The sequence below is a fragment of the Pygoscelis adeliae genome, unplaced genomic scaffold (assembly GCF_000699105.1).
Source record: "Pygoscelis adeliae isolate BGI_AS28 unplaced genomic scaffold, ASM69910v1 Scaffold89, whole genome shotgun sequence".
NCBI lineage: Eukaryota > Metazoa > Chordata > Aves > Sphenisciformes > Spheniscidae > Pygoscelis > Pygoscelis adeliae.
The window spans coordinates 123,914-147,459 of NW_008825559.1; the positions used below are offsets into that span (position 1 = coordinate 123,914).

General features: G+C 41.5%; 1 protein-coding gene across 1 annotated transcript in view; it reads right to left on the reverse strand.

Moving 5' to 3' along the window:
• Positions 1-23,546, reverse strand: part of DTNB (dystrobrevin, beta) — a 198,699-nt gene that overhangs the window by 105,042 nt on the left and 70,111 nt on the right. The window contains exon 9 of the mRNA XM_009332341.1: positions 7,394-7,471. Coding sequence (XP_009330616.1) covers positions 7,394-7,471 — 78 coding nt within the window. The remainder of the gene's footprint in view (positions 1-7,393; positions 7,472-23,546) is intronic.

Genomic DNA, 23,546 nt, shown 5'->3' on the forward strand with positions numbered 1-23,546 from the left:
CCAGCCTGACCTGGAATGTTTCCAGGGATGGGGCATCCACCACCTCTCTGGGCAACCTGGGCCAGTGTCTCGCCACCCTCAGCGTAAAAAATGTCTTCCTTATATCTAGTCTGAATCTCCCCTCTTTCAGTTTAAAGCCATTAACCCTTGGCCTATTGCTACAGGCCCTACTAAAAAGTCTGTCCCCATCTTTTTTATAAGCCCCCTTTAAGTACTGACAGGCTGCAATAAGGTCTCCCCGAAGCCTTCTCTTCTCCAGGCTGAACAACCCCAACTCTCTCAGCCTTTCTCCATAGCAGAGGGGTTCCAGCCCTCTGGTCATCCTCGTGTCCCTCCTCTGGACCCGCTCTAACAGGTCCGTGTCTTTCCTGTGCTGAGGACCCCAGAGCTGGAGGCAGTGCTGCAGGGGGGGTCTCACCAGAGCGGAGCAGAGGGGGAACATCACCTACCCCAACCTGCTGGCCACAGCCTTTCTTCCCCAGGGAGACCCTGGACTGAAGACTGCCTACTCTGCCTCCAGGAGCCAGATCGGTGCCTCGGTTTCTTGAGGCCAGAGCTGTCAAGCACAAGCTAGAGAAGTCTCTCGTTCTCCCACAGCAAGAGTTACTGATTTCAGCCTCTCTTCCATGGGTGATAACCTATTTTCTGGATGCAGGCTGGCTTAACATTTTTTTTGCGGAGGTCAGTATGGAGGAGCCGTGGCACACAGCCAAGCTCTGCACTAGCTCTGGTCGCAGAGAAGCCTGGGGACGACGCAGAAAACCCATGTGCCTCCTAGAGAGACCCAAACCCTCCACGTGTACATCTGTGATGAACAGATTAAAACTGGAATGAGGCCGGTTTTCACATGAAAAAGGCTTTTCAAACTATATACATTAATTGGTATGGACTTCCGCTGAGGTTCTACGTTAGCTATATCTACCCAGACAGCTATATCTAGCTATACCTGTATCTACAGGAAACCCCGTGAACAGCAACTTCCTAAGAGTATGTGGATGCAGTTAAAAAATTGCAGAAGCAGTTCTGTTTTTCCAGCAAAATCATGTATCGGTAACCATTTACCATTCCTTCCAACTTTGCCTTCAAATACATCGATCCATATTTGCTCCATCTTTTGGGGAAAGAAAGCAAAGCAAAACAAAAAACCTTACTCTTGGATTAGTCTACTGGTGGCAGCTGGACTATATTAGCATGAAGGAAGAAAGTATGATGAAGGTATAAACAAATGTAAAATGCTCTTCAGACTGGAAAGGATTTAGGCAGGATACTACCTTTTGCTCATACTATAATATCACTATCACAGAAATCATATATATTTCTAACAAATGCTATTGTGCTTTGCTGACGCCCTTTCATCTTTGTGCAGCACTGAGGTTGTTCAAAGACCGGTTGAGCCCTATCCTTCCTGTTTTCAGGATGAATTTTGTGTCAACAGACAGGCAAACATGTAACTTCTAACATTTTCATCTGTCATTTATTCCAGGTATATAAAATACAGTCAATTTTAGGAACAAATTCCGCTTTCAAAAAGAAGCCAAGCCACTGAAAAGTGGCCAGTTTGAACAGCTTCAGCACATTAAAATGCAGATCCAAACCCCATTCAGCTCACACAAAGCAACCTCGGCGACCCTGCTATCTTTATTTCATGCTGCCAAGATGTGACAGTGCCTCCAGCTAGGGAAATGAGGCCCTTAATTTTAGTCAGTGATGATCTTTTACGTCATGGATTAACCTAGAGCAATAGTAACTGTAATAAATCTTGGGGAAAACATTGTAATCAGACATATGTGAACTGACAAAATAGAAATATAAGAAATTTTTAAAGGGGGAACAACCCGTTTCTCCCGCCTTACCTCTATTATTAACTGCTGACACCTGTATGTTTTCCAGGTTTAAAGAAATGGAGGACACAAAGACAACACTGACACGTGCTTCTGTGCCCCTGACAAACTAGGTGATAGACGAACCAATAATGCTTCAACGTATTCAGTGGTTCGGTCAGTGCACTAAAAGTCTCAAAATACTCGGAAATATTACACCAAATATGGATGGGCATATGCTGAGACAAATACAGCGTCTCTTTCAAGCTGAGGCAAGAGCCAAGTGTTTTAGCTTTTGTGCTTACTGCTCAATGCACAGGTTCTGTAACCATCCAGTTTGACTGGCTGTATGCAGAGGTTATGCAGAAGCTAGTGGACCTTGAAATGCCCTTCTATGCAAGACTAAAAAAACCCCACTACTGGATATATTTCCACGTATAAATGTTTGTAACCTAGCAATCAAAGCATATCTCTACCTTCCTTAATAAACTAAACAGATAATGCTCCTTTAGCATCACATTTCCAGCTTTTAGATATTTCTATAGCTCTCTCTCAATTAATTTCAGTGTTTCCATATTCTTTTTGAAATATGTATACTTGACCTGAGCCCAAGTTTTAGCAGTATCAAGTAAAACCTCGCAAGCAGCATTTTTTTTGGTATGTGTGGACACGGCCCGATTAAGATAGTCTATGCTACTTTAGAAGTACTTTTCAGTGTAGTTCAACTCAGTAACGCCAGCAAGCAAGCCTTGCAGAGATGGAAATGGCTTGGATCATAGAAATGCTATAATCTGAAACGGCTTTCACTGATCACTCCCTGTAGAACCTCAGCTGAACCACCTGAGAAGCTCTGATGAAGACCTGTATTTCTCACTATTATGTGATCAAAACCAAACCAACCCTGACTAGACTTGGACAGGTGTATGTAGCCACCACAACTAGATATTTTGCAAAGAACAAAGGCACGAAGCAGAGTCTGAATGACAATACCTTTCGAGAGATGTGTTTGGGTCCCACTGCGAGCCTCAGGTACATCCCCAGGGGTTTGTTGAGTGGTTATGGAGAAGTATGCGTTCTGCAAGCTGAGAGCCTGAGGAGCTGGAATGATGGAGGCAAACATTACTACCTGAACCTGAGGCAGCCTGTCCGTTCCCCCCAGGTCCAGGAAAAGATAAATCCCCCATTCCTTCTTTGGAATAAGCAAGTATAGAGAGAAGAAGCCTCTTCCCATGAACTCTTGCAGAATCTGCCAGATGAAGTAACCTTTCCTAACAGAATTCTGAAAGTGGGATCCTTGAAGAGGGATGAGCCAGGACCTTGGTAAGAGGCAGGTACTAATACGGGTATGGTGATCACAGATGATGGCATCTACCATTTATTTGCTGCCTGTGAGTTCTCATGATGCCTGACAGAAGATGACACTTGAAAGTAAGATGATTTCGGCTTTCTAAAGATATGTTCTGGACTGGTCTAGTGCCATTCCACACTTCTGCGCATGTCTCGCCTCTCAGGAAGAGCAAACTGTGGACAAAGGATGACGCAATGGTAATTTTACAGAATCAGGTCGTTTCTTTGGTGTTTATTCCATGTTTATTCCAACTTCTTTTCTTAGCCTTTGCTGGGGATGGTATCTGTAAAGTATATGTGCTGTAGATGTCTTCATCCTGACTTACCTCAGTGTAGCCTTTGAATCGCTGAGGAAATGGCTTATTAGAGTACAGAAAAGTTCTGTGCTTTTAAATGGCAAGTCACCTATAGTTACTTCAATGTTTTTCAAAATACGAGCTGCTTGCAATCGACTGGTATGTTGTTCGGTAGCAACTGTGACCAAGGATCGGCCCCAATGGCTGAAGTAGCCTATCTTGACATTTTTGTTACCATCCAGGTTTTCTTGATGATCTCACTCAGCTCTATTCTACAGATGCATGAGGTCTGAGTTAGCAAATGATAGCTGATTCTCATGAGGAACTTTTTAAGCAAGTCTTGGTAGTTGACAATTGCAGGCTACGTAGAGGCAGATGATGAGCCATATGTCCAAACAGGTCTGATTTCTCAAATCTTTATTTCTGAATTATCTTTGGTCTACCTGATCTTGTCTTGGACAACAGACAGCAACAGAGACCTTGCTGCTTTACAAATACAAAAATGCTCCAAGCCAAAGGGTGTTGCTGATTCTAAAGCCCTGTTGCTGATTCTATCATGTCCTCATTAGTCAAAATACTAATCTTGGTAGCACTGTTGAAAAGCTATTTATGTTTCCCTTGATCACTGTAGTTTCTACATCCAGTATTTCTGGGATCCTTGTGATCAACTCCAGATGTATGAGTATCCTTGCCCACATCAGACAAAAGAAAGATTTCTTTACTTGCGTGGCTTTGGGACAGTCTCGGCTCACAAGAGCTATGCGGATCCCTGCAATTCACACAAGCAGATGAATATGGGACTGGAACACCAAAGTGGGCTCAGATTTGACTATTAGGTGCAGTTCTGGTCATCCCACATCAAAAAGAAATGTTGAAGGAAGAAGAGGTACTGATAAGGACAACGAACGTGATCCAAATTACAGATTACCTTCTGTGCAAGGAAAAATTAAGTAGACAAGGACTCTTAGGCTAGAAGCAGGTGGGATACATGCAACCCTCAACAGCATGAAGAAGGTGAATTTTTGAACAAAAAAGGAAAAGCTTTCTTAAAGAGATCATAATTGTAGAACTCACTTGTGGATGCTGCATTTATGAAGCAGTGGTCTCTATATATACTGCAAATCAGGAAGTAAACTAAGGAGTGCTCCAAGATGGGAGCAAGTGCAAAAACCAAGAGCAAAATTTGACTTACTGACTTGACTTAATGACTTGCTGCTTATAATCTTAGCTAAGCACCTGCTACTTGTCATCATGGGTGACAGGATACAATATCAGCATGAAATTCTGGTACTCTTAAAGCCCCTGACAATGTAGAGGTCTTGTCATAAGCTAATTAGTGTTCATGTTCAACAATACTTTACCTACTAATACCTACCTACCATAAGCTGTTGATTTTCTTCCCCTTCATTATCTCATACAAAAATGCTGTCCTGCTACTCCTTATCTCAACAGTGTATTGTAAGGTCTACATGGCCAAGAAAACAAGTTGAAGCGTCAGGTCGTAATATCCAGCCCTCTTCTTATTTCGGATTAGTGCTTGATATCGTATTTTCCTAGCATTTTCTGTTGCGTCCCCCTTCTCAAATTAAGGGAATAGGTAGGCTAGGCCCTGCCCACAGAAGAACAGAAGCACAGCTGGCAGATTATGATCTGAAAGATGTATCCTGAATGAGTTTCTGGATGTTGACATAAGAAAAAAAAAACCCAAAACCTGTTTCCTTAGGTAAAATGTACTTAAGGGTCAATACTGGTACTTGGCAATAAAGCCAATACTTGTTTCATCTTCTCATTTGCTCTTTTAGTAATAAAGTATTTGTTCCCATGTGCCTGAATTAAATCAGCAACTGAAAAGTGTATCTGTGGAGGATTGCTTCACCTCCTCCATCAGAGACCACCCTGCAGAATATTCAGTGCTCAGCTTATATTTTGCATGAGTCTGTCTCCTGGTATTTTGCAAAGCGAGAAACACAGAGATACTTGCTGTGGATATTCTTGACTCAAGTTTCACTCTGTCCTCTTTCTTCCAGATCAGACGTGATTTTTATAGATAACAGTAGACACAATCTGAGAAAGAAAGAAATCTCCAAGTGGAAACAAGCAGAGGAATGAATAGTTCCCGGGACTACGCTATTCCGTGAGACAAAAAGGCACCTATCGTGTCCACTGACCAGCACAGAAACCAATCACGTACTGGAAAGAGGTGAAATGCTGGTGAGCCAGAACACGACAGGATGGCATCAGGAAGCTCTCCCTACCAGACAGGTGAGATGGTCTTGATGACTATGGAAATAGAGATCTTTTAAGTGTGAATTATCCAGTTTGGATTAAGAAAATGGGAAAAGCTGGTTAAACAAAAAAGTAGAAACTAAGGAACTAGGTGATCACTACCCAAATTGACTGTTGCTCCTGAGTCAGAACTGACAGAGGGTTGTACCATTCCATTCTGTGAAACCTTTTATGCAAGAGAATGAAGAGGCTGCAGGAGAACCTTGCAGACATTGCTACTCAGGCGATGTTTCAAGCTTGTGTGCACAGAGGACATGCGTGCCTAAAGCAGGATTTTCTCTGACAGAGATTTGAAGACGATTGTTGTCTGCACTACACCGAACAAACTTGGACCCCAAACAGAGGTTAAAGTAGAGACGATGCAAAAGACCTTGCCCACAAGGTTGCGTGTAACCCAATAAATGAGAAGATGTTATGGGTCATGTGCTTAAGGACTGCCTACATGAATACTCTGTAAAGCACTAGCTTTGGGAATTGTCTGCTCTCTCAGCCTCTTTGCTTCTAATTCAGCGAAAGGCGTATTTCATAGAATAAGGTGTATTTCATAGAATCATAGAACAGCCCAGGTTGGAAGGGACCTCACAAGATCATCTGGTCCAGCCTTTCATGGGAAAGGTAGCCTAGATAAGATTATCTAGCACCTTGTCCAATTGCATCTTGAAAACCTCCAGTGATGGGGACTCTACCACATCCCGTCATACAGTGTATTGCATGTTGTGTAGTGTTTGTAAACACTACATGGGATGATTTAGAGACAGCGTTTAAAATCATTTTAATGTAGCCAGTTCAAACCTGCATACACAACTGATTTTTTTTGTCTTGGAAAGTAGAAGGAAAGTACATGGACCTTTGCTTAGTTCTGTTTGAAGAACTGCTGCTGAAAATGACGGATCTGGCCTGCCTCGAGTACCACCTTGTCACTAAAATAGTGACAGTTCAGTTTCTCATTCCCTGCGGGGAACATTTATTCATTCACAGCTTTGGACAAGTGAAGTCTCCAGTGAACCACCTTGCTATTCTCCCCAGCCTATCTTAACAAGAAAGAAAAGTGCAAATACATGATTCAACAAGTTTTTTGCATATTTACATACGTACATCCATACAATAATTTACGCGTATATAACTAAGTAAATGTAAACCCAAATTCAGCTCAAACCTAAATGCCTCAGGTAGACATGGGCAACTTGAAAGAACTTTGGCAGCTCAACTGTGTTTGGTGTGGAGAACAAGTGTTGACAACAGCAACGCAGTATACTCGTTATGTGAAATGTCTCCAGCAGGACAGAATTACTCTCCTTTGTAAGCAGAGGAGCCTATGATACAACAAGACCAGCCTTTCTCAGAACAGTTTTAGAAGTAATGCTCTATTTAAAAAGAAAAACAAAAATCTCTTTAGCGCTCTTTAGATATTTCTTCAGTCACACTCACGTAATAACATCTATTCCAATAAAAGAAAATCACTCTTCAGAGAGAACAAAATGAAGCACTGCAAACAATTCCATATATTATGAGTGCTGCATACACACTTTGAAGTGGCAGTGTTATTTGAAATCTATTAGAAGAGTCCCAGGGATACAAAATCCATACTCTGTATTTTTTTACCTCTCATGGAAATAAACAACCAATATCGCAAGGCACGCATACCTTTTTGTCGGTGTAGGTGCTCCAGAGGACATGTGGGTCACCATGGTGTCATTCATGTTAGTCAGAGGCCGAGGAGGACTAAAATAGAAATATTTATTCTATTAGTGATTTAAAAAAAAAAAAAAGGAAACAAAACCAACACTAGGGAAAAGGACATCACTGTGCTCTATGACAATATCAGGTCAAGGAGCAGCAGCAAAAGTTACTTTGCACAAAGATACTTGAAGAACTTCGTCTACTCTAGTCTAATTGCTTTTCACAATTCATGTGTTACACTAAAACGAAGATAAAACTAACATTTTGTGATCGCATAACTGACCTTTGGCATTGCCTAGTAGTTCAAGCAAATGTAGGAACCATTCAAATTAGGGCAATTATTTGAAATGTTTAAAGAAATTAAGCAAAGATTTATTATAACAAGCAATCATTTATACAACAACCACATACACCATCTGTTTGGTTTTTATTTTAATAAGTTAAAGTTAGTTGGAAAAAACCAATTGATAGAGCCGCGTGTTCCTTATTGCCCTATAAAATACAGCCATGGACTGATGCTCCCATTATCTGCATTTTTGAACCCTGAAAGTTTCCCAGTGCCACACTGCTGCGGCCACGCAGGCTTTGTGTGCTTGTGGCTGTGCAGGGAGTGGGAGGACACGAGGACCCCACACGGGACGTCCCCAGACAGCTCTGCTGGTGAATTCAAGCCGCTGGGAGAGAACTACAGCAGCTACTATCACAGAACCAATATTTGCCTACGTTTACCCTCCAGTGATATCCAAATACATCCATCAGCCTTTAAAATGAGGCTTGCAAAAATGCGCAGGGTTGTCTGTGCACAGATAAAAGCTCAATTTGCACATTAGACAACAGAGGACTTGTGCAGATCCTAATGGAGAAAAATGCCACACTTCCCCGCATACTTTCTTGGAACATGGATTAAATTCTTCACCGGTTTGTATTTGTCACCATCTTAGCATTCACTTTCAGTAAGATTTACTGCAGATAACACTGAAATTAATTCTTGCCAACTTCAGTTCTCTACGTACAATGCTGCAGAAGGCGTTTGACCCGACAGCGTTCCCAGCTTTTGCCTTCCCTGACATTCCCAGTGCAGCTGCATGGAGCCTGCTCCCCTTTCGGATGTGTGAACACTAGGAATTACCTTAAGACTCTAGCTTATTTCATTCAACAATTTTCAGGGCCCAGTAATCCGGAGAATCAAACAACCATTAAAAAAAAATCACCTGGATGTCAAACAGATAAAATCACAAAGAATATACTCCCTGTACATCTTACTGCATTCCTTCTCCATGTAGGATTGGAGTGCAAAAGCACTTCCTTTCTCAGTCCTCGCCCAGGACAGATTTGCCCAGAAGTAATTATGCCGCATGTTTAATATTAACGTTGCTCTAAATATAACATTACACCAAGAAATGATTTGGTCATAAGATATCTAATGAATGTGCTCCATTGGAAAAGGAACTTCTTACTGTACAAAAAAGCAGAAATAGGATTATAACGCACTGGAAAGCCGACAGAACGTGCCACACGGCGGTACGTTTGGAAGCCATTAATTTGGCTAGTGAACATACAAATACACCCTGTGGTAACGAGCAGTTAATTAACAGTGCTTTCCCTCTGCCCCTTTATCTCCCTACTTACTTCTTCCTGACCGAACGCAAGGAATGCTCTGTCCACATCTACGCTGCAAAACTCTCCTTTTTTCCTGAAGGTTCACTTACCAGCTTTGCATTCGCCTGCCACGCACGCCATGAAACTATACATGGAGCCGTGAGAGAAACAGCTACAAGAAGAAGCAGCTTTTGCAACCAAAACTGTATTTTTCAGCACCAACTCGTTTCACAGTTTCTGTGTGCATTAGCTGTTGTTTTTTTCCTTTGGGAGGGACAAACGGTTTCCTTAAACACTGTGCTCTTAGACACAACAAATACCACCTCAGTACTCCTAATAATTTTAGGGTAAGCGAATTTAATCACACGGTACTGCATTTCAGCGGAGGGGATAAAGCAAGCTCACAGCAGAGTGCGTCTGAGACACGGAAGCCCAGACCGCGGCGTGCTGCCAGCCTGGAATGACTGCACGGGGGGTATGTGGAGCATATAGACCGAAGAGGACAGCGCACGCACACACACACACTCGCCGTCCACGAGACGTGTGCGACAGCACGCGTTGTCACAGAATTCATTTCACTTTGAGTAACAAATTGTACAGGAGGGCACATTTTCCATTATCCCACAGAAGTTCACCTATGTGGGTCTATCACTTTGAGTGAAGGGTAATTCTTTATTTTACTACAGTATTGCTTTTATATGACTCTTCTAATAAGAAAGTGGATCTAATTCACCATTTGCAATCTGGTTTTAGTACCATTATGAGACATTTCCACAAGTTTATTCCAGTTCTGTAAATACCAGTGTCCACAATTTTCCAGCTAAATCCTTGCTAACAGTGATAAAGGCAAAGAAAAAAAATTAAATATGAACATCTGATTAAAAGATTTCTAATAGCACAATTCTGTCTTCTTTATTACATACAGTAAAGCCTTTCCCAGTCCAGAGAATTTCTTGAGGCCATTTATACATTTTCAGGGAATATCTTTTCAAAAAGCTGTAACTCTGTCAAGATGGCACTATATTTTCTTGTATAACCGTGACAGAAAAACCCTATTGTTCGTGAAACCAGGAGGATGCTGTAACCATGTACACAATACCACTGGAGTAATAAGAGCTGCTTTTATGAACCTGGGACTTTCAGTGCAGGTCAACCTTATTTTACCAAAACTCCTAGTTTAAAAGGAACATATCTGAATTCCCCTTCCGAGCTGCCCATGATAGTTGGCATCTGCTACAGCCTATCAACGTAACAGGAAAAAAGACAAACATTCTTGAATCAGCTACTGAGGAGAGGTTTTTCTGCCTCAATAATCTCACCAGAAAACGTGAAGACCATCCAGACACCTGAGACAGGAGAAATCCCCAAACCATCGCTGGCAGAGAAACTCAGAAGATGCACTCAGAAGAAGTAACTCCTCTCCCGCCCACAATGTAGCTGAGATAATTAAAACAACTAAGGGACTTTGAGGTATATCAAGAACAGCTTACAACTTTCTTTCAAAACTTCTGTTTTGTTAGGTTAAATTTTTCAGGTTTAACTTATCTGGCATTTAAGGTGTATTTAATCAGCCTAGGGTGCTCTTGGGAAGAAAGGCACCTAAAAATAAGCAGTGAAATAAGAGAAATCTTTCAGATACCTGGGAGCTGGGACAAACGTGGTAGCCATAGAAGCTGAGAAATCAAACTCCTTAAATTCTCTTTTTTCCACGATGCTTACAAAAAGTGACATTAGCCAAGCAGCTGGGAGGTCAGAGATCAGCCTATGCCAGAGAGCATAAATCAAGACATCGGCAATCTTTATTCCCATTCCACATGTGAGGTCCAAGGTGTATATTGCATAAACTTTTAGTAGCTTGAAAAACATGACAGTGTCCTTTGCAAAACTGAAATGTTTATTTTACTTAGTACGTTGCTGGTTAGCACTGAAGTAGGTGCTAACTCGTTCAGTCACGATGTCTGAAACGCTATTCCTCTCTACGTAACTCAGCCGAGAAATAATTGAGGAAGAAACAGTGCTGTAGGCTCAAAGGCAGGACAAGGACTCATCCTGACAATTGTACCGGGGAGAAGCAGCTACTGACGGGGTGCTCCTGTGGCCAGGGGTACGTAGAAGAAAACTCACAGCTTTGGGTACTTCTGTTATCGTGGTCTCCTTGGGTTGAATTTATTCAGGCTCTAACCAGGGACTGTACACTTTCACGTACCGAAGCGTCGTATAGCAGTGGCAGATGCTATCAGAACACAAATAAATAGTAGAGGACTTTTATAATAGTAGAGGGCTTTTATATTTTTTAAAATAAATTTGTGGAGGGCTTGAAAACAGGGATCATAAGAGTCCTCTGCATTCAGCACAGATTTGGGAAGGAAGGAATAAAGACTTGCTAGAACAGTGCAGGTATGCCATCACTTAGGAGCCATTTTAAGCAATTTACTCACCCACATAATTTTTTTTTAAACACAAATGTCATAAAGTTAATTCTGAAGCTAAAATACCTTAAATCACCTTTATAGAAGGTATCACAAGTTTGAGCTTTCCAGCCCTAGCACTTGTTTATCTTCCTTTATTTTTTCAAAACATATTTATGTATGAATATTACCTCTGTCTCTTCTGTCATGACCAACTGCCTCTCTAATTGTCCAGATTTGGCTACTACTGGAAAGAAGATCTTGGACTAAGCAGCTTTTTGGTCTAACCCAGGATGGATAATACTCTGTTCTTAGATTTCCCCATCATCTTCCTAAACATGTCAAGAAGCTTTTATGGGTAATTGCCATAATTCTAATAAAATCAGCAAAGGTCTCCACTTCTCTCTATCGCTAGTATTTACTCTTATCAACCAGTCTCCTACCTGTAGTAAAACCTATGAGATCCAGATGTAACTGAAGTTGCTACTCTCAGTAATCTTGTCTAAATACAAGAGTAATCTTGTCTAAAAATAAGAAATAAGAAATAGATTAGTCACTGCTATTTTGTGTCAACAGTTTTCCTAAATAGGAAAATCAATCATTACGCATTCTGAAGAAAAGCACAATTATACCTAGGTCTAATTACTTGCTTGTTTTCTTCCAGATGTGGTTGATGAAGGTCCAGGACAAAACCAGGACAATTCTGAGACCTCAGAAGTCTAAAACCTCAATAAATAAAAGGAACTAAGTCTTGAGACGTTTTGCTGCGCTGGACAATCACCCTGTAAAGGGACCTTTACAAAAAAGCAACAGTAAACAAAATTTACCAAACTGCCTCCCGCTCTAAACAGTTCTCCTATCCGAGATTGCTGATGTGCAGCAAAGCAACATTATTTATTTGCTTCCATCAGAGTACAGAGAGTCAGAAAATGCAGAGCTCAGGAAAGGCAATCTATACTTGAGGGTTAAGGGCTGTCACAGCAGCCAATTAAAGAAAAAAAAAAAAGAAAAAAGAGAAAGAATGCTCTGTCAGTCAGATCTGGAATTGATGAGTCTGAAGTCGAAGACTGACACCTGAAATTATGAAATTTGAAAAATTTCAGGAAGGACAATTAAGTAAGGGTCTGAAGGGTCCCGAGCCAGGTAAGGATTTCAAGCAGCAGAGGTTAAAAGTGTATGCGTGTCAAAAGTGTAACGGGTAACATTTCCTACCTTCATGTAATGTTTTGTGTCTAAGAACCAGTGTGTATATCACACATAACAAAAAAAAAGACAGTATTTTTCAGGTGCACTGATTAGCACTGTAATAAATGTCAGTACTTGTTTAATTAGCATAAAATAATGCCTGGAATTAAGCTACTTTTTAATTAGGGATGGAATTAATGGGGATCATTGAATCACAGAATGGTTTGGGTTGGAAGGGACCTTTAAAGGTCATCTAGTCCAACCCCCCTGCAGTGAGCAGGGACATCTGCAACTAGATGGTGTTGATGATAACTGCATATCCATCAGTCTTTTTTGTTATTTTTTTCTAAAACTGTAGCTATTGCATTTATACAGATACAAACTGAACAGCTATGTATTTGCTAACTTTACAGCCGAGTTTTGCTCTGTAACCTGAAAAGTTCTAAACTGGTAAGACTTTATAACATATATTATCAGTTTTTTTGACACTGCTTAGGAGCCCCACTCCACAGTTCAGGCTGTGTTTCCTTGTGCAAAGACAATTGCAAAGAATTACAACTAAAAGTGGACCGACACATGAAGGTAGGCACAAACCAAAGGTGGGTAGATATATTAGCTATATGAAACCGAAAAATCATACTGCCGTTACATTACGTGGTTGACCATAGTCTGTTGTTGTTGTTATTATTATTATCATCATTATTACTTTACAGGCATGCTGACAGACTTTTAAGGAGAGATTTAAAGGAAAACACATAGTTTTGTGGATGTTTGTAGGTAAAAGTTAACATAAAACACTTTCAAGGTGCCAGGCAGGCTGGCATCACAGGTAGCAGACACCGTAGTCAAGACCTCAATATCATAATAGAGATTTGCATGAAGTTAAACGGAGGGATTGTAACAAAGGAATAGCAACCAAATCCATAGGGAATCCTAGTTCCGTTTATTATCTGAAAAACCCCACCATAAATGATAAATAACGGCTGATGAAACATAGTGGCATAAAACTGTGAAAATAAAAACATCCCAGCTGGCATGATAGCCTGGTCACTTTTCTCAGATAAGGTGTAAACTGCGTAAAGCAATAAGGTGAGATTGATTCCTTTTTCTGGGGACTTTATTATTTCTCATATAGCAGTTTAGGAAGTACAAGTCATTAGAATTCATTAGAATTGTTTGCTCCTAACAACACATGCACTATTAACACTTTTTTGCTTAGTACTTCCCTCCAGGTGAGAAAGACATTGACTATAAAGTGCAACCTGATTTAATATAATCCTTGCTTCCTACTGCACGGCATTTTCATAGAAGCAAAGAAATGCCTTAACAGCTATCTGGAAGTCCAGAGGGAGAGTCCCATGAACAACCACGTAAAAACTAATGTCTTTCTATCGTAATGTGTCAGGAAGGATTCAAAGCAACAGAAACGCGACCTGCTTTTCTCACACCTTATTCCTGGAAGAACCACGTCAATACATTTTGATACCAGCACAGGAATGTTACCTGCTCTGTCTCACCTTTGGTTCTCAGGAGATACCAAAAAGATTCCTCCAAAGAACAGTCACGACTGAAGTTGCCCACAGTAAGTACAATCCCCGTCTGTCAGCGCTGCCACCCGCTTCTCCCAGAAAGACAAATGCTGCGATGAAGTGACAGAAGCAAGGCTGTGCCCCCCCAAACATATTCTTTCCTTCCTGTTATGACAGCTGATTTAATAAAAGAGATTACCCCTCCCTTGCCACTCTTTAGAAAACACGGCTACTTGCTGGTAACCATAGTCAGGTAACTCCATATATAAGGTTTTGATTATTTAAACTTAAGGTTGCAAAACCACATTTTGCTCAATACACACATATGCAAATACACGACGTATAACAGAAACCGTGAGTCAAATCATGATGCTTTCTCTCCCGAACTTACCTGCTTTAGCAATCTGTACATCACTGCGGTCAAACTTGTACTGACATTTGCTCAAGGAATGCTGTTGGGTTTGGATGGAAGCACACACTAGCCCCTGAACTCTCAGAGCCAACAACTCACTCCAAGAAAGACACTGAGGTGCTGGAGCGTGTCCAAAGAAGAGCAACGAGGCTGGTGAGGGGTCTGGAGAACAAGTCTTATGAGGAGCGGCTGAGGGAGCTGGGGTTGTTTAGCCTGGAGAAAAGGAGGCTGAGGGGAGACCTCATTGCTCTCTACAGCCACCTGAAAGGAGGCTGTAGCGAGGTGGGGGTCGGTCTCTTCTCCCAAGGAACAAGCGATAGGACGAGAAGAAATGGCCTCAAGTTGCGCCAGGGGAGGTTTAGATGGGACGTGAGGAAAAATTTCTTCACCGAAAGGGCTGTCAAGCATTGGACCAGGCTGCCCAGGGAAGTGCTGGAGTCACCATCCCTGGAGATATTTCAAAGACGTGTAGATGTGGTGCTCAGGGACGTGGTTTAGTGGTGGACTTGGCAGTGTTAGGTTAATGGTTGGACTCGATGATCTTAAGGGTCTTTTCCAACCTAAACAATTCTATGATTCTATGAACTGCATCCACATCTGAGGCCATGTCGCTGAGGATGCTGTACCAGCTTATCATACTAACAAGAGCTCAGGCCAAATTTCAATAATCCTGGACTATTACCTTCTGCTATCACAACCTCCTTCCCTCACAACAACCTAAATACTGTGGGCACGAGCACACTGTGGTATACTACATCCAGGACTGTGTGCATGTGAAATTATTACTTTTTCCAGGAACACCACCTGAAATCTCAAAGTGCAGACATGGACAGAGCCCATTCTGCCCCGTCTCCCTCCCTTATTTTGCAAGCTTAGTGCTAACACTGACCGGAACATACATCACTGTTCTTACAGTGTCACCAGCTCAAGCCACGCTAGGACTTGTGCTGCAGTACGTTGTGGCAGAAAACGCTCATTTTCCATGGGATCCTCTGCAGCACTGCTCTTCGCTTGTTAATGGACTTGGCTGAGGAACTTCAGGTCCAGTGCTCCTTCCTTGTACCTGTTTCACAGAATGTCAAACCACAGATGATCCACCACTGCTTCTTCTGACTTAATGATGGTCCTACTGTTGCAGAAGGACTGAGAAAAGACTCAGCAATGTGATGAACAGCATTTCAACAGCAATTTCTGGTCATTGGCAGGCAAGGATGGCTCCTGAAGGGGAGTTCACAGGGTGGAGACATGTATTACAGCTGCAGTTACTTAGGGTTTGTGCATGAGGACCAGCAGTTCTAGACCAGGACAACTAAAAAGGGCAGTTTACTGTGGAAGAATCCCATTGTGACAGCAACCTGGAAGAGGCAATGGCAATTCTGGGACCTTCACAAGAAGAGAGAGTGTTTTACAGAGATGTATGAATAAGATTATCTTGCCCCTTCATTATCTGGATGCAAATAAGGATGAGGCAATATCACTTCTAAAGCAGGTTGATATTACCACCAGGAGATGGCTATCATATTGCTACTACCTTGTGGCACATCACTGTGGTGACTGCATCTCAGTTGATGCTGTTATAGTACTGATTTATGAGAAACTATAACCTTTTTACAGACGATAACTAGTACATTTAACAAAACAGATAATGTGTTTTTGATACTCAGAAACTTGCCCGTTTGTTTGCCAGAAGGAGCGTGTGCACATTTCATTCAGAAAGGCTGTCGTTCTGCCGTTATGCATAGACTGGTAGGTTCTGCAACACCAGCAAAGGCATTATTACGCTAGACACTGGGATGATATATCATTTATGTTACTGGGACAACATGGACATTATTCACACCAAGGATGATTAGTGGGTTGCTTGTGCTTCCTGTTATTCTAGCAGGTCTTGTTTATCTTTAAGATGACGAGATACAGGATCTATTGCTACTGTTTTGTTTTTAAGGTTCCTTTCCAGCCAATTTTACTCTATAATAATCCAAAAGTCAAAGGATGACAAACTCTTCCAGGCTTGCATACAAAGGACATTGATTCTTTGTTTTGCTAGTTGACGGAAGACCCTACCAAGCAGCGGCAAAGGAAGATAGATACAGAGACAAACACTTGAAATGTGCTTTGCCTGAGAATCTCACCGCTTCTCCTGTTTGAAATCTTCCCTCTGTCAGAAATAAGACAAGATTTGGTATACATTCAATGCATTACAAGGACATTGGGTTGTTCTAAGGAGAACAGTGTCCCTCCCCTACCTGGTATGATGCCAGACACCGCAACAGGACAAAAAGGCACAAGACACAACCATGAAAAGAAAGCGTATCCCGGCCATCGAGGTCTAGTGCTAGCAACTATACGAGTCTAGTCACTCTGGCAAAGTGACCGTTGGATCTAAATGACCAAAAGGAAGGGTGGAGAGGGGGGAGAACGTTCAAGGGAGCAAGGAAATGGTTAGCTTCCTCCCCCACTGAAAGAGGATAAAGCCATTTTACTATATGCAAAATGCTCTATAAGGGTGATATATAATCATAGGATCATTAAGGTTGGAAGAGACCTCTAAGATCATCGAGTCCAACCGTCAACCCAACACCCCCATGCCCACTAAACCATGTCCCTAAGTGCCTCATCTACATGTCTTTTAAATACGTCCAGGGATGGTGACTCAACCACTTCCCCGGGCAGCCTGTGCCAATGTTTAACCACTCTTTCAGTAAAGAAATTTTTCCTCACGTCCAATCTAAACCTCCCCTGGCGCAACTTGAGAAAATTTATATGGATAATACAATTGAAGTCTTCCCCCCTTGCATTGCAAATTCTCCAAAAATTATAATAAAAATGGGAGATACCATTTACTCAGTTAAAGATCTGGCGCCCCAGCATGCCTCATTTTCAAACTGTTCCTTCAGTTTATGTCCCACAAATCTTCAAGAACGAGTCTCATGGTCTGATCCAGAGCCAGTTGGGCCCCACTTATATTAGTAAATTAAACAGTGCCAGGGAGTCTTCCGATATCCTGGAATGGGATCATCTGCACGTTTAAATTGTTAGCAGACCCTAGCGCAGTTTTGGCCCTAGTCAAATAGCTCTCTCCCAAACAATTCCTGGGAGTAGTTTGGGAGTTAGCAGGAGCCAGGGATGACTCCCAGTAAGCAGTTCAGATGTGGCCAGACTCTTTTGGAAGGCAAGAAAGATTAATAGCATGGATGACGGCTCTGAGCCAGCTGGCTTCACTGGCAAAGAATGGTCCCAGGCACATTCGAATTAACAGTATATGCAGCACTGTGACTTGGTCGAGGGCTTATTCCTTTGACTTTGCATCATCAGTTTTTCCTCTGATATCAAAGCCGTGCAGCATTTAATCAGAAATCTGCCAGAGGATGGTGTTTGATCAGCAGCAATGATCCAGGCAAACCCCTCGCATCAGTGGCAGCAGACAGGGAACTGACAATTGCGAGTTAACTGATGATTTCTGGCACTGCTTGATCACCCTGCCTCCAGCATCTTGAAGCTGGTTCCTGCAATTGGGTATTATTTCAGGTGACAGAATCGTTGAGGTTGGAAGGGACCTCTTGAGATCACCTAGTCCAACCTCCCTGCCCAAGCTGGATCAGCCACAGAACAGGTTGCCCAGTCAGGTTCCTAATATCTCCAAGGATGGAGGCTCCACCACCCCTCTGAGCAACCTATGCCAGTGTTCAGCTACCCTCACATACTTCATCCAAAATCAGGCAGCCTTTCCTTTTTACATCAGAGGTTTTGATCAGTCTGATCTGGGATGATCTGCAGAAACAGAGCAGTCTGCACCAAGATACTCACTAACATCAAAGGAGTTGGACTCAACGATCCTTATGGGTCCTTTCCAACTTGAGGTAGTCTATGATTCTATGATTATAAACCTACACATGTTCAGGAGGCAAGTGGTGAACAAGCAGCTGGAAAGACCAGAATATATGAGGTTCATGCACTTCGTAGTGGCCTTTCAGGCCTGACTTTACACAAGCACTGGCTATTATCTATCCAAAGTAGGTATAGGTTCAAGAATGTCTAAAAGTGAAAGCCATGTTAAGTTAAGCCATGCTAGGCAAGAGAACATAGTTTCAATGAACACATTGACGTGTATTTCAGAGCTTCGTGTGCAAATGGCAAGGGCTTTGGGGTGGACAACGTACATAACATGGGCTAACTGTGCAATACAGACATTAATTAAATTAAAAAAGGAGGGCTGGCATGAGCATACAGGGATATTGTGGAATGCTGTGGGATACTGAAGCTTCAGCAGCAGTCCACAGAGCTACTTTTAAATAAGATTAGGTGAAAATGGTTTCAGACCTCTTACTTAAATATTGTCCTTGCAATTCCACTCTATGTGCCTGAAGAGTTCAACAATTACTTGAAACACTTCTGGAAGTTAATTGGGTCAGATACCTACTTGCTTTGAAATTCATCAGCTCCGACCTTAGTAGGTCGTACCATCCACTTGATAACAGTGAGCACAAGATGGGTGAATTTTCTGTCCAATGTTCTCTCTACTGAACAAATTTGTTCTACTGTTTAAGAGGGTAATTCTTTTACTGTTATTTGCTGTATGAACTCTTATCCTCTAATTACTCAAAAACTATCATTAAGTAGGCGGAAATGAAAGAATGACTTCTGTTGTACAGTGTATTATATATAACCAAAACCATAAATAAGGCCCATTATTTACTATTCAAATCTAAATAATGATCTCCTGCTGCCTTCTCCCTCTGACTACACGCTTGAGTAAGTAGAATATAAGATCAATACATCTGTTCAATAGGAGGCACTGAAGGCAGACCAATGAAGAAAAGGAAAACCTATTTAAAAATGCAATAGCTGATAATGAAAAATAGAAGTTCACAACAGAAAGCAAAGAACAGGGTACTAGAATTACCCTTTTTCACAGAATTAACAGACTGGGGACACAAATAGACTTCGTCTTGGGAAAATGACTGTAAAGGGCATGAGGGTTCATGGCAGTCAGCTAAAGAAGCATCCCTGGTGTGATGCTGGAGCAAAACAGCCAAATGGAATAACCATGTGCAAAAGTAGGAGAGCAGTTTCTGGGAAGTGAGGGGTTTCTGTTGCATTTGGCTCTGTAAGAATACTAATGGAATTACATTCAATTTTAGGAACTACAATTCAAGAGGGAGGCTGAAAAGCAGGGATGGTTCAGTGAAGAAACACAGGAGTAACTAAAAGATGGAAAACATTCTTTTCACAGAGAGAATCGTAATTCCAAACCTCATATTTAGCAGACAATTATGTGGTGATTTGATGGCAACCTACATATAAATTTGATTTATTTCTAATAAAACCAAACAGCAGTACACAAGCAAAGATATAACAAAATCCAAAGAGCAGAAACTGCAATGAACAAAGTGCAACAAAGCACATGAACTACTCCCACGGCTGCGGCACCCTCCTCATGTTGGAAACTTTAATGCTTTTTATAAAATACCTGATTTTTAACCTTTGCACAGGAAGCAATTCAAAGAAACCTTCTGATCGGTTTTATTTGTGGTTCAGGTTATATGTCTGTGATGATTCACTTGGACTTCACGAACCCTGAATTAGGAAATAACTGTAGTAACATAGAATCATAGAACATCTCTGTATATGTTTGGAGCTCTTTTGTCCAAAAACGTGAAGGAAAAGCCTCACAGCAGAAGTTTTGGAAACATTTGTTTGCTATATATATATTTGATTTCTTAAAATGATTGAAGACAAATCTACGACACAAAAAACCCATCAGACACAAATGTAAGAATTACCAGCCGAATTCAAGAGGCGAAATATGCAAATTCAGAATTACACTTTGGCAGGCAGCAAAGGCCCATGTTCTCAAACAACTACCAACCGACCACGAGATGCTGCGAGGCAGCAGGTCCCTTCAAAATGGCACATCGATGCAATACACAGTTTGTTGTTTTCCTACTACATTGTACTTTCTCTTCATGTAATAAACTGTATGATAAAATCTCAGAAAGCCTGAATTTGCATAGTCACAAAATCGGGTTTGAACAATGCAGTGGGAAGATGCTGCAGAGCACGCAAAACAGACCTCAGAAATAAAATCACTGTATTTTAAGAAGGGTTTGTTCTTTTTCTTTTGGGCTTTTCTTTCCTTTTCACCGTCTATACATCAAAAAATCACAGCCAGGTCTGCAGCCGTGCTTGCAGCAGTCTTTGTCACCCTACAGAATTCCCATAAAGCAACTTTGGCCAAAGTCAAGCAGCCAGATTTAGCCCCTTGGGCAGCTGACTTTGAATCCTGCACCATGCATAGCTCGGCTGGACTTGAGGATCAAGCCCAAGGTTTTGATTTCTCTTGGCAGGAGGACTTAGGAGGCAATATTTCAAAATGCTGACTGCACTCCAGCTGTAGGCTGAAAACTGAGCGGGAACACTACTTACACCTAGAAAACAGAGGAGGGTTTCTGGCTACTTTTGTAGGAGAATATTTCATAATATTAATTTTTTTTGAGATACTATGCACAAACCAGAACTATATTAAATCTTTCCTTAGTGGGTTTTGTGTTTTTTTTTAATGTTGGGTAGGAGTTTGGATTAAGAAACAAGAAACTACCTCCTGCCCTCCTTATAAAGGAGGGAAGGAGGTAAAGGATGGAAAGTAGCAAGCGATAGGACGAGAGGAAACGGCCTCAAGCTGCGCCAGGGGAGGTTTAGATTGGACGTGAGGAAAAATTTCTTCACCAAAAGAGTTGTCAAGCATTGGAACAGGCTGCCCAGGGAAGTGGTGGAGTCACCATCCCCGGAGTTATTTCAAAGACGTGTAGATGTGGTGCTCAGGGATGTGGTTTAGTGGTGGACTTGGCGGCGTTAGGTTAACGGTTGGACTCCATGACCTCAAGGGTCTTTTCCAACCTAAATGATTCTATGATTCTATAAATAGTTTAAAAGTCTTACTCTGCTTTACATCAGGAAACCCTGATAATTAAAATATGCTGCTACAATGAGAAAATTTTAAAGAGAGTTGAATTGTTGGACTTCTATTCTGAAATTATTTCAGATTAGATTTCTTCAATTTAAAATGAAAAGGGCATTCTGTCGCACAGGCAGGTAGGACCTGGAACCAAAGCATCTCAGTTTTGTCCGATTTGTGCTCTTGCACAGAGACCAATTCTACTTTTAGTGACAGTGGCACAACTGTTTTCTCCAGCGAGTGTGTGCAACTGCTGTGCTGTTAGTGATGCATGAGCCACAACAGAACATGACTCACTCTTCTGCAAAAGTAATGGCTGCATCAAACTAACAGGAGTAAAGGCCTATAAACACTTATTTTTGTTGAAGTGAATAGATACAGCTGTACCGGCACTGGAAGCTATGAATACATGAATGGAGCAACAAAGCTGAAGGCACAGACTTGGAGTACGCAATGCTGTGTTATCGTCATGGAAATGAGCAGGTCGTGCATTGGAAACATCAGAAACAAACAGACTCTGCACTGGAAAACAGACATTCAAAAGTGCGACAAATTTAGCTCTAATTCATCCAAAGGAAATTTGCTGCTGTTGAAACAGAGCTAAATTGCACTTGGGGATTACATGATGCAGCTTTTCAAAAAATCAGTTGGCTTGACTTTGCCACGGGTGAACTGGCTCCTGAAACCGTGCCCTCAGGAGCAGCCCCAGCCCAGGTGCCAAGACTTTATACAGCTGCATTCAAGGTAAAACTGCACCGGCTTCGTGCACAGCTCCCAGACAAGTGTAGACATGGCCACAGGGCAACGAAAAATTCGTATCACTTCTTACCTCAGCTCTATTCTATTCAAGGGCTTATTTTATCTCAGCGGGGAGCCAGGGAGAGCAGCTAGCCAGGTTCAGTCTTGACCTTTGATGTTACCTTTGAGATCCCCCAATAAAATACCAAAAAACACCAGCAAAAAGTGGGAAATTGTTACCTGTTATTTCTAATGTTAAATAAAAAAGGAAGTCTGTTTAAAGTCAAAGAGCACTTTCAGTAAAGGAGAGAGATCGAAGTTTCTGGTACTTACTTTGCTTCTTTTCTAAGCAGGGAACAAAAAAGACCCCAAATAGGGGTACCTTTAATTTACAGGACATGCAAACCAATTAATTGTGCAGATGAAACAAACTTGAGAATGGAAACTCATTTGTGGCTGTCCCTGAATGGCAGAGAACCAGATGTAAAATTCCCTGTAGCCCTTTACCTCTTCCTTAAGTTATTCAGATTATAGTATTGTTTAAATATTTATAAAGAATTATTGCATTGTAATTAAAGTATATAACTGCAGTTTCAAGAAGGCGCTGAACACTTACTCTGCACAAACTTTTGTAAAATTCCAAGCACAAGATGACTGTCAGCAGTTCCTCATTGTAACGTACTACTTTCTGACAGTGTATTTGTAAGAAAAAATTAGGAATTGTTTAAAAATAGCTGCTAACACTTCTCCAGTGACAGCACCAAGGGCAAATACATCCATGGGTATGCTGAGCCTACATTTTTTTTCCTACAAAAAGGGAACATAACAACTGTAGTATTAAATTGGATCTCACCACCCCATTCCGGTGCAAATCATGTGAGCAACTTTCAAGAAAATTTGCACATATATATTACAGATTAATTACTTAATTAATTAATTTTAAACAGTAGAAAATAGCCAATTCCCGTTCTTATACTATTCAAGAGTGTTGTTTTATTTGTGGACTAGGAATGAGAAATGTGGTCTCTGCTTCCCTTTAAAATTTTGAGCTGTTTTCTACATGCCTTTATAGAGTTTTTACATCTGTTTTTTTAACTGTGACTAATTTTCCTAATGCCACTTAGTGGTAAACCGGCCAAAAGCTATCTTGATGCAAAGGAAGGCAGAAAAAACAATTAACAACGTATAGGTTAGCAAATGTGACGCCCATCTACAAGAAGGGCCGGAAGGAGGATCTGGGGAACTACAGGCCTGTCAGCCTGACCTCGGTGCCGGGGAAGATCATGGAGCG